Here is a 13,220-nt window from a genome sequence, read left to right as displayed (position 1 = left end):
AATTTTGATAAGACGAACAACATTTTTGTTTGCGAAAAATCTCGAAAGTGGTAGCTAACAGAGATAGAGAGGATTTCATACTTTGAATTGATGGTCCTAAAATATGAACTGCTTTATTTATAGGACAATATTAATCTTAAATTTTATAACTAATAACCTATCAAAATACAAAAAAATCAGCTCGTTAGGGTTCCGTTATAGGGTTCCGTAATCAACAAAACTTGGTTGACTACTGAATCCTAAAATGGATAGGGTTCCATTTTTCATGTTTAATAGTTATATAATTTAAGAGTAACATTGTCCTACAAATCGAACAATCCATATTATTGGACCATCAAAACAAAGTATGAAATCCTTTATATTTCTGTTAGCTACCACTTTCAAGATTTTTCCAAGATAAAAATATTGTTCGTGTTATCAAAACGAAGCTACTCACAAAAATTTGCTTGATAGTAATAAAAAAAATGTTCTTGGGCTCCCGTGCTAAAAGCCTCAAAAGCTTCCAAGTATATCATTTCATATTTTTGGCATTTGGGATAAATCAGCACTACCAGTTACTTCTGTGATTCTACGTTGATGAGTTATTTAGTGATTGAATTAATGATGCATCTGATCTGGCACTGAGTTGTGCGAGACTAATTAACAGCACATATTTAACCTGTGATTAATAGTAATCTATAATCTAGACTACGTTTGGTCAAACAGCGATTACTACACTAAGTCTACTGTGGAAATGAAAAAATTTCTATACAATTCGATCGATTATTATTCCTCTAATTATTATCAAAGTTAAAAAAACAATAAATAATTTTATACACGCTTATTTTAATTCCTTGTACTGGTAATGTCCATAGGTAATATTATTTTTTTTAATTGTTTTGTTGCAGGATGGTCAAGTGCACTTTGTTCAATAAGTTCGGGTCCTCGGGCGAGGTGGAGCGGCACGACGCGCTCTGCATCCTGCCCCTGAACGTCGTCAACGAGAAGATCTACGTGTTCTTGTGGTTCTGGTTCGTGATCCTCGGGTTCCTCACGTTCATCACGCTGGTCTACCGGGTCATCATCATCTTCTCCCCGCGCATGCGCGTGTATATGATGCGCATGCGCTTCCGACTCGTGCGGCGGGACAACGTCGACACGATCGTTCGGCGCAGCAAGATGGGCGACTGGTATCTCCTGTACATCCTCGGGGAGAACCTCGACTCGGTCATCTTCCGGGACATCATGCACGAGTTCGCGAACAAGCTGAACCACAACTACCAACACCACATTCACGGCGTCCCGGACGCGTGACCTCCGATCCCGGGGTGGGTGTTCCACACTTGACTGACGTCGTTGCAGCGCGATATGGACCCGCCCGTCTGAAGCGCTGGAACCGAGTCTCGCAACTCTCAAGGGAACAATATCTTCGTTATGTGTATAGTAAAAGTCGGGCCCGAGCGTGGCGCCCTAGGGCACGCCTCGCCTCGCCCGCGTCGGACTGTACTACAGTGTATTATAGTTGTTAAAGACTCGTGGAACGGTACTCACAATGGTTACAGTGCAATTCTAAATACGCAATAATATATTGTACTTAATAGTTAAGAACGTGATCTCAGGATGAATCCTATCGAAAGCCTAAGAGAAGTCATCGCGACGGCTATCCCGTTAGAATAACTAGTGTTCAACTTTTAGAGGTATTTTTAACTCGTAGTTCGCTGCTCATAGTGATTGTTTGTCAGGATCGCTTAATTTTTTTAAACTATAGCAAATAATCGAAGATAAGCACACGGAAGGCACACTGTTTATCTTTTACACGATTTCACACTTGCAAAGTTTGATCGACCAATTATAAAATTAAAGCAATAATTAATGGAATAATTAATGTAGAGTTAGTGATTATAATTGGAATAGAAATAATAATTGTTGACCTAACGAACGATCGTCACAAAAATGTCGTACTCGTTGACGTATTCAACTTTTGCGCGCCAAAAGACATTTTACGTTAAAATATAGAAACGAAGAAATAAATACAACTGTAGATATAAAATATTATCTGACTTCGATTATAATGTTACATTGTTACGACTTGTGTTCATTTATTGATTTTATTGTAATGATTGTAAATATTATTCATAATATAATTCCAAATGTTCGTATGCATTTTCTTTTGTCTATAATATGATTAATTATAAATGTCAATTCACGATTATACATTTCGTATCATGTATTAGCTTGCCTGAAGTTAGTTCTTGGGTCAATTGAATGACGTGCAGATGAACACTAACTTCAGGAAAGCGGGGATGGAGGTTAGCTCACACCGAGATGCGAAACGGCGCTGAATTTCGTGAGCCAGTTATTATCACCAAACAAACTTTATCCGCTACACAAAACGTTACATGTTTTGTTGCAAGAGAAGTGCCGCGTAGTGTAAATCCAATTTGAAACTCTGGTAATGAAACATGTATTTTATTGTTTGCTAAATAGATGTATACTTTCAATGCTATTAAAAAAACAGCGCTGCATCTCGATGTGACCTGACACGAGGGTAACAAAGATACTCATTACTAATACGATGCCGTGTTAGATGATGTTAAATCTGAGAAAGATTTGTGTTCTTTGTAGATTATAAACGATGAGGTTACCAACGTAAAGGGTATATTGGGTGTCATTAGAGAAATTGGTGTTTAATTTACTATAATTGCTTAATATTGTGTTCAATACAATCGGAGTGCTTCCAAAATTCGATGACGTGACGTCATCAAAATTATTAGTGCTGGTAAAGTGCGAGTTTCAGATTGTATTCAGAACGTATGGAGATCAGCTAGTCCAAAGGTTACTACGGATGATGTAAATGACGTAAAAGATAAATTCGATAAGTTCACAGATAACACTTTACAAAAATGTTATGAACCTTATACTAGAAGATCTTTATACTGGTATAGCAATATTATTTGTTGAAGGGGCCCCACGGACAAACTGAATAATAACGTGGGGCTCACTAACATAGAACATGTATCTAGTCACTAATATGCAATCAATGTGAACAAAACCAATTTCAATAAAGTTTTATTTACAAAGAGTAAAGTTATTAAATGTGTTTTACATTTCTCTACAAACTATAAACAGAATACCACACACGACGAAGTGGTACAAAGAAATTGCAAAATCATGGCGGGCTTAGAAAAAAATTTCTTTCGATTTAAAATCGGAAAGTTACAAGCTCTTGTCCGAAGTCAATCTATATTATCTTACGGTTGCACTTAGAGACGTTTAATGATTAACTTTAATTTAACGAAGAATTTGGGAGATAATGTAAGAAGCTTTTACTTTACATCAAAACCCACACTCAATTAAAGTACATACCTAGTCATCAAATCTCTCTAAATGCGGCCATTCGGGTTCAGTTCTATAGATATCAACTTTTTAACCGACTACGATATTAAATTAGTTTTCTATCATTCCTCTTGAGTTTTGTTTGCATTAATTGCCCGGTCGAAAGCAGATAAGTCTAAAGCTGGATAATCAGTATTGTTAATTGTAGAGAATATAAGGAATGCCAAAAAATGTGCCAAAGTAATACATAGAGGGCCACTGTAAGGGGGAAGTTGCCGAAACGGTTAACGAATAAAACATTCTAAATATTTGTCATTTTATTTAAAACCATTTTCACAAAATTTCTAGTGACTTTAAAATATATAGGAGCAATAAACATAACGATTTAGAACTAATATGTAAGTTTATATAAAATACTAAATGACGCCCGCAACTCCGTTGCACCAAAATTCGTTCATCGCGCGGGAACCGTACATTTTTTTGGGAAAAAAGAATCCCATATCCTTCCCTGTAGCCCTGGCATGGCCACAGTAGAAATACGAAAGTATAGATTAAGCTGTGGAGATAAACTGAATGTACCGTCCTTTACCGCGACTAGCCGCGAGTCGCGAGACAAAAATCAATTGAAATGCCACTTTAGGACATCTATGTCATAAAGTAGTATTTTATTTGAATTTTTAGGACTATAGTCTAAGTCACAAAGTGGCATTATATTTGATTTTGTGTCAGTTGCGGTTAGCCGCGGTGAAGATCAGAACGGCACCTTTAGTTTATCACCACATCTACAGGCTACCGGAACTCAAAGTATCTCCATACCAAGTTTCAGCAAAATCGGGTTAGTGGTTTGGGCGTGAAGAGGTAACAGACAGACACACTTTTGCATTTATAACATTAAGTATGGAAGTATTTGTTATAATTATAATAAAATAATAATTATGAACAATAAATATTTGGAAACGTAACGACTAGTTACGACTTACGAATATTATTGCCGGAACAATACTCTACTTATTTTAGATCAAAACTATGATAAGATTGCAAAAAATTATACACCATGTATGGGGTAACATGAAAGATTTAAAAGAAAACATACAATGTTTGAATGAAGTAATTTTTGCATTAAAATGAAATTCTTCTAGATGAGCAGTATGCAAGCGTCGATCGCCCGATCGTCGGCGTCGTGTAGGTACCAACTATTTTCATGGATCAAAGCATCGATATGATCAAAGATTAACCTCGTTCGAGTCACATGACACATCTCAATATCAGAAAACGACACATTCCTAAATGCTAGCAAACACACTAGCAAGATTCAACTCTATTTTGTAACAGCCAGAGTTGTAATTACAATGTCGCGGGGTCCATAAAATTAGCTACAAAATTATTTGAAATATTTAGTAGCAGCGGATGCATTATTTTTATGTAATCATCCAATAATATTGCATTGTAGGCGGCAATAACAAATAATAAGGTTAAATACAAACTAATAGAGACGTTAACGTGGTAAAATACGACTTCCTCTTAATTCTTTGTTTTGGAATTGCCACAAAATTGCACTCAGCTAAAAGCAAAGTGCGGATACATTTATACTGCTCTATGTACACTTCAAAGTGTGCTAACCTTTGCCGTTTATATTGAATCACTCCTATGTCAATTATAATAGAAACACGGACGTAAAAATTTTACGTCCATGAATAGAAACTGAATTTAGAATTCTACTAAAGTATTTACCAACATAATATACTCTATTCTATCAAATGCAGACTTTACAGAGAGCTACAAAAAATACAAATCTCTAATAGATAATCAAAAAGAAAATCAGTAGGAGGCTAAAGTCCTAGGAAAAACCGTCTACTAAGTCTACGCTCTACCTAGAATTCATAGTTTATTACTTCTCTAACAGAACTCTTATAATAGAGTGCTAATGATTTAAGGATCATATCATGATCTCATAATATTATAAATAACTAGCTGTCCCGGCAAACATTGTTTTGCCATATAAAGTATTTCGCCCATATTATTTTATTGAAGTGACAAAATAAGTATAGCACCATGGCAACATCCATTGATATATATATCTGTATTATTTATGATCCATTGCTATCCTATCGCACAAACAATGGTCGCCGTCAGTCTCGAGTTGTAATAATTTACTAAGTATTATTAATTCAACAAATGCACTAAATACTAATCAATAGAAAAAGTATAGCCAGTAGCCAATTCTCAGACCTGCTGAATATGCATATAAAATTTGGTAAAAATCAGTAAAGCCGTTTCGGAGGAGTAAGGTAGTTTAATATTGTGACACAAGAATTTTATATATTTAAAGATAAACTTTGCGGTACAGCTAAAATTATTATCGATACCGAGTTAAAGGAGTAAAATAGTAAAACAAATAATTTACAACAATATTCCCTTTCTTTAATAGTAATTTCAACGAAGACAAAAAAAAAGCCGTTTGGGAAATTCACCCATGTATTATTTTGTTCATCTACCTACAGTTGTAGATCGAAGATCGTCCGTTATAATAATTATTATAGTATGTACTCGTATCTAAGGTATGTCCTCATGATTATTGAATCATGCAAAAGTTTTTTTTTTTATGAATTAAGGGGGCAAATGTGCAAATGGGTCACCTGATGGAAAGCAACTTCCGTCGCCCATGGACACTCGCAGCAAATAAGTAACTTACTAAAAGTTAAAAAACTTACTAAAAGTTAAAAAACTTACTAAAAGTTAAAAAACTTACTAAAAGTTAAAAAACTTACTAAAAGTTAAAGTCAAAATAAACTCGACAGTTTCGAGAATGAAGTTACTAAGTTAGAGGTCAACAATTATATTTCTAACTTAAAAAAATCAAACCTTCCAAACATATCTAACTTCGCTGTCGTGTCAAAAGTATAGTTAACCTTTACTAAAATTGCATTTAATGGTTTCTTTTGCTTAAAGTAATTATTGCTAACGAATGCATGAGTTACATCTCTTATTTTGCTCCCTCCCGAGCACACGTTAGAACAATAACAATTATTTCTCCGAAGGCTTCTGAATTAGTAAAATACGGCCGGAAGGAGCACGCAGTACGCAATAAATATGAAATTTTATTTTGGCAGTGCTGCCAATATAAAAATAATAGATTCATGCGACGCGGCGTGCCAACCCAGCCGCCACGCTTGGCCACCGCGATACAGGACCTACTTATAATATGTATATCTACAGACCCTACCGACTAAAAATTAATACATACATACATACATTCTTCAATATACAATAATACTTCCTAATGGTCTGATGACAATGGCAGCTATAGGACATATTTTAACAATACTTATTAAATAGTTAATGCTGCAAAAACTGAAGTCGAAAATGTCCTACTTTTACGAATAACTTATTACTTAACCGAAGTTTGAAGAACTTCAAGCAACAAACGATAGAAGAATAGAAGTGTATACCCGTAGGCCACTGACGTCCGGCAAGTAGCTACCTATTACCTACCTATACCTAAAGTGTGGCCAAATCCTAGTCTTCCAAGTTTAGTTGAAATGTCAGGCTTCAGACTTTGGACTTATCACATGAAACATACAGGAATGTACGCATAAATACCTAAGTACGTCGTATTAAGAGGGCGACTAACCGCAAAAATCAAACATCGTCCTCCTCTTTTCACACTCACGCCCGTTTTTTATATGCCGGGTGAAAAAGAACGACGCGGATTCATCGCCAAATTAGTTTTTTCTCAATAACTCGATAAATATACAACATTTTAAAAATCCGCTAGGTCGATCTCTCAATGATATAATTTTATACAATGTGTTAAAATATTAACTTAGTTCAATGCACGGTTATGGCAATAAATGAAAAATTCGTGAAAATTAGATGCATCTTTGTGATTTTTTTCTATCGAGAAAATTTTAAGATATCGTGTTTTTGCTCAGATCGAATTCTCGGAAATATAATGTAGTATCTAATTTTAGAAAATGAAACAATTCGGGGCTTATTTTCAAGTATAAAAATGAATGATAAAATCGACACTTTAGGGTTAGTCGCCCCCTTAATAATTACACATTTACGCAAATGCGTAGTTAATATGTCTGTCTGTTTGTCTATCACATCCTTTTCCAAAGTGGGCGATAACGCCCGGCCCCTTGCTGGAGGTCTGAAGGGTGTGGGACCCAGAAAAAAATGGGGGTGTTGTATAGATGCTTGGGGTGATTTATTTCATCTAGATGCATTTTCAATTGAAACCATGGGGGCCGCTAAAAATAATTTGTTCTCAAACTAAGTTTGGGAACCTCTGGTCTATCAGATACCTCTTTAACTACTGTTTTTCTTTTTTTTTAATTTTGAGTGTCGTGATAGAATTTTTTTTTTAATGAAATAAGGGGGCAAACGAGCAAACGGGTCACCTGATAGAAAGCAACTTCCGTCGCCCATGGACACTGGCAGCATCAGAAGAGCTGCAGGTGCGTTGCCGGCCTTTTAAGAGGGAATAGGGTAATAGGGGAGGGTAGGGATGGGAAGGGAAGGGAATAGGGGAGGGTAGGGAAGGGAATAGCTGGTAGGGGATTGGGCCTCCGGTAAACTCACTCACTCACGCCAATTTTCTGTGAGAACGTGGTATTTCTCCGGTCGAGCCGGCCCATTCGTGCCGAAGCATGGCTCTCCCACGTATATAAAGAATATACAGTAGTTGTGATTAAAACGGGAAAATGAAAGTATTCCGGACGATATATGAATTTCAACAAAGTTGCAGGCAACACCTATTTTTGGTAAGTATAAAAATATAGTTTGATTTATGCCGTCCAGACATCAGACATTACTAAAAACGAATAAAAATGGTCATTACACATGCGGCAGTAAAATTGATAGGAACGAAGACGTGTATGTAGATCGTAGAATAGATTAATAAAAAAAGTTTTATTTATTTTGATGGAATAATACCCCGTTACTATTCACTACCATCTCAGCTCTGCTTCCAGTATTCGATGAAGAATTATGTGGGTGAATTTCAACAAATGACCTTTTTTTTATCATATCGGTGAACTTTTTTATTTATACATATTTTATATACTTTTCAGGTTGCATGTATTCTTTAAAATACAAAATGTTCCCAAATTTAATATCATTAACGTATCGTTTAAGACTAAGGAGAAAATTCAGTTTGAATTCTGGTTTCCACCGATATGATAAACCAGCACCGATTTTTATTTCTGTGCACCGTTATGATAAGCTTAACCACCGAAATGACATACTATTCCAGCGATATGCTAATATTATTATATTTATAATATTATATTAATTATGTATTTATTTTGATCAAGAATAGAGTACTTAAAATATTTTTAAAATATTTTACAATATTTGAGTGGATTTCAACAACTTGCATTTTTATATAATTTTGGTGGAAATTTTTATTTCCACCAAAATTGGAGATAAGGTGTTTACGGGTAACTGGTACAACAACCACCACTTAGACGAGTTAGCTTATGACAGAATGAATGAAATGGCGTATTTTTTATGTTTCAAGAATCAATGGTATTTTGTGAAAATAATGTTTTACACACCCTCTTACCCCCCAAAATTGGAATTTGCGAGAAAAATAATCATTAAAAAACTACGTGCACTAAAGTTATAGCACATTAACTTAACTATAAACAAACCAAAACTATACCGATATTCAAAATAACAACATGATATTATTGCCACAAGTAGGATAATTTAAGTACACCAAAATTGCATAAAATCGGGGGGTTTTGTGATAAAACGGTTTTCTTTAATTTCTGGCTGGAAACTGGTACGACCCAGCCCACAGCCACCTCCTAAACGGGTTAGGGTGTGGCTGAATGAAGTAAATGGCGTATTTTTTATGCTTATGGGATCAATGATATTTTTTAGAAACAACGTTTCGTAAATCCCACCAAAATTTAAAAATTCTCCGCGACAGACCTAAACTGTGTCATAAAAACTCAACTACAGAAGTTAGCACAATAAAATTGATATAATATTATGAAGAGTCAACCATATAAAATGACTACATAAAAATAAAAATCTAATCTGGATTAGATTTTAGAATTTTATTTTAGAATAAACTATAATATTTATGTTTATTCTAAAATTTAATTTTAGAATAAACATAAATAGGCGATTAACAGAAAACTTGATACCAGTATCAAGTTTTCTGTTAATCGGTCTAGATATTGAGTAAAATAGTTCGGCGACAAGCCACCAAAATTAGAAATCGCCTATTTATGTTTATTTTCTTGGAAAATAATAATTATTTAAAAAAAATAAAGATAGGCCCAAATTATAAGCGTTATGTTTTACTTTTATAATCAAAAATGAAAACGATATCTTGAAAAAATAAGATAGTTTTTAGCCTTGCCGCGCAAAAAAGCGGTTTGGGAAATTCAGTCATTTGATGTAGGGATATAGAATAAAAAAAATATATCATCGTTGTCTTTATTAAAATGAACTAGATGTGAAAAGAAAAATAAAGTAAAAACTTTAAATGACCCATACATCCTTACATCCATTCATTTTTTTCACTATCATGCACATTTGTAATTTCTTTGTTCGACGTTGTTAACAAAATGCCACTAGGTCAACCGATATGATAAAACAATTCACCGATATGGTAAAATTATCAACCGATATAATAAAGCAATTCACCGATGTGACAAAACTGTGCGTTGGTCATGATTCCAAACACCGATATTAGATTTAAGACACCGATTCGTTTTTTCTTATAATTTCGGTGTAAATTATCATATCGGTGGTTAAAATGACCACTGATTACACCGATATGAGAGCAGCGACGTGAGAAAAAACGCACTTTTTAGGAAATTATAAAAAATGCATATCTAAGATAAATTTGGTTACATATAATGAAGCTTAATCACTTAATACATTCATGAGAACCAAACAACAATTTTAAAACTATTAATTACATTTAAAAAAATCAATCACTGATATTATAAAATAATTGTCCGAGAGCATTTTAATGGCATACTTATATTGTTGGCACGAATATGCAGCGGTTTGATGCAAATCTGTCTTGACTGAGTGCAAGGACAAACTAAGGAGTAAATTAAAATTTGGTTGGGGAGACTGTCCGACTCGTCGATGAAAAGTAATGCTCAAATTTCTTTTATCCAGCGATATGAGGAAAATTCTCAGGACAAGTACATTTGTGCCTTTAAGTAACTATAATCGTAAATTATATAATAAAATATGGTATATAATAATAGATTAACAAATATTTACGTAATAATATAAGTTATACCCTTAAATTATTCATATTTTCTAGTATGTAACCGTTTTTGTTTGTAAAAAAAGTAGAGGGACAGCACCGATTTGATAAAAATAGATCTTTTTAAGTTATTTATTTCTACCTTTGTAATAGTCCTAGACATAATATATTTTTGCCACAATCCTATAGCTACCCATTGAATAGTAAAACAAATAATTTACAACAATATTCCCTTTTTTTAATAGTAATTTCAACGAAGACAAAAAAAAGCCGTTTAGAAAATTCACCCATGTATTATTTTGTTCATCTACCTACAGTTGTAGATCGAAGATCGTCCATTATAATAATTATTATAGTATGTACTCGTATCTAAGGTATGTCCTCATGATTATTGAATCATGCAAAAGTTTTTTTTTTTATGAATTAAGGGGGCAAACGAGCAAACGGGTCACCTGATGGAAAGCAACTTCCGTCGCCCATGGACACTCGCAGCATCAGAAGAGCTGCAGGTGCGTTGCCGGCCTTTTAAGAGGAAATAGGTTATAGGATAATAGGAGAGGGTAGGGAAGGGAATGGGGGAGGGTAGGGAAGGGAATAGGGTAGGGGATTGGGCCTCCGGTAAACTCACACACTCGGCGAAACACAGCACAAGCGCTGTTTCACGCCGGTTTTCTGTGAGAACGTGGTATTTTTCCGGTCGAGCCGGCCCATTCGTGCCGAAGCATGGCTCTCCCACGTTAGATAAATTAGTTGCGTCGAAAAAATTATATTAAGTAGTTAAACTCCCATATTGTAGAAGCCGGCTAACGGTCGACTCTACAGTCTACACTCTGCTAAACACTGGGAAAGGAGACACGTTGGAGACGCCCCTATAGTATTATAGTTTGAGGTGGTCTAGCAGTGGGAAGCAATTTAGTCACTTTCCGGCAGTGGAAGACGAGATTGAAGAAAATAAGAAAAAAAAAACAATTGAGCTTTATACTTTATCGAAGTTTAGTTAGACATTCAGAATTGGATAACTACTAAAGTAAAACCAACCGAAACTTCAATGCTTCTGGTCGTTCTTATACCTTGTATATTGTTGTCATATTATACTGCAGGTAAATTTTCAGCTTTTATAAAATGGGGAATTTCTGGCTGTAGCTGGTTCTTGGGCCACAAGTCACAACATACCTAATAAAGCTGCAGACAACTTAGTTAAGGGACAAAAAAGCTGAAATAGTCTGACGCTTAGTATCTACCACAGGTCTTGGAACAGTGAATGTTGTGGCAAAATGTACGTTCCCCAGAACTCTTTTAAGAAATACCTAAATTATAATTTTTCTTCCAGAAAATGGGTTTTCATATCCCCTATTATGCTACTTTCCTCTTAATAAGAAACTAATGAAGCAAAAATCATTCGTTTCATCACGAATAAGATCAATTGAAATAGAAAATATTTTTAATCTTATTTTTCTAATCTACATAATATTGATGAATATATTTAATACTATAAAATACATTAAATAACTTAGCGAATGCATCGAATATCCCCTTGCTCACTACACAGGCTCGCGACGCATAATGTCATACTTCAATTTTTACTATAGTTTGTGTTCTCAACATTTATGGACTAATATTATTATGTTGATCAACAAAACTTTGTTGACTACGGAATCCTAACCCGGAACCCTAACCAGCAGATTTTTTTATATTATCTATAGGTTAGTTATATGTTATTATTTAAGAGTAAAATTGTCCTACAAATACCTAGAACAATCCATATTTTAGGAGCATCAAATCAAAGTATAAAATCCTTTCTATCTCTGTTAGCTACCACTTTTGAGATTTTTCGCGAATAAAATTGTTGTTCATCTTATCAATATGAAGCTACTCACAAAAAAATTAGCTTGATAGTAAGAAAAAAAATGTTCGAGGGAACCCGGGCCATTATAAAGGAACTTTTAGTTCAAATTCCTTTGAATCGGAACTGGGATGATGTCACTAGTAGCGTTAAACACGATATAAAATTTTGTAATTTATTGACCATACAAAAATTATCAGAAACTAGCGGTACTACGGAACCCTATATTGCGCGTGGCCCGACACGCACTTGGCCGGTTTTTATTATAGTGTACTGCAGTCGCTGGGGCAAGCAGCTTGCACGCACGATCGCTCAGATTGTTAAATTTATGTGAACCAATTTTCGTCAATGCATGGATTTGCATAATTGCTTTACGAATGGTTCAGTTTAATAATAATAGAAATTGCATTATTAACAAAAAAAAGATATATCATTTATTAGCCCTGTTATCTATTAAGCTCTTTATGCAAAGTACCTACTCACAAGTTATTAGAACAAGAAAAAATAATTCTCGAAAATGTGAAGAATATACAAAGAAACAGCATACAAAATATTATAGTTAACAGAAGATGGCAGCACCCCAGGGAACATGCAAATATAATACTTAGTACCTGGATGACCGAGCTTTGCTCGGTATAGCACACGGAGCTAATACTAAGCTTAATAGCAAACACTCATTGACTTCGTGTTACTTAATAACGCCATCTGCTGGTCGTTGAAACAATTAGTTGCTAACAAAATAGTATTATTATTCGCCAATAGATGTCAGGAAAAGTCATATTTTTCAGTTTATCGATTATGGATAAAACACGAATA

At 34.6% G+C, this 13,220-nt stretch overlaps 1 protein-coding gene across 5 annotated transcripts in view; it reads left to right on the top strand.

Moving 5' to 3' along the window:
- Nucleotides 1-3,623, top strand: part of LOC121729368 (innexin shaking-B) — a 73,375-nt gene extending 69,752 nt beyond the window's left edge. For all 5 annotated transcript variants that reach the window (XM_042117852.1, XM_042117851.1, XM_042117850.1 and 2 more), the window contains one exon: nucleotides 888-3,623. In XM_042117852.1, coding sequence (XP_041973786.1) covers nucleotides 888-1,293 — 406 coding nt within the window. In that variant the 3' untranslated portion in view covers nucleotides 1,294-3,623. The remainder of the gene's footprint in view (nucleotides 1-887) is intronic.
- The last annotated feature ends 9,597 nt before the right edge of the window (nucleotides 3,624-13,220 follow it).

This window comes from Aricia agestis, chromosome 8 (genome assembly GCF_905147365.1).
Source record: "Aricia agestis chromosome 8, ilAriAges1.1, whole genome shotgun sequence".
In the NCBI taxonomy this organism is placed as follows: Eukaryota; Metazoa; Arthropoda; class Insecta; order Lepidoptera; family Lycaenidae; genus Aricia; species Aricia agestis.
Note: the sequence above shows the minus strand (reverse complement) of the source record. Positions and strands in the feature narration are given on the sequence as shown.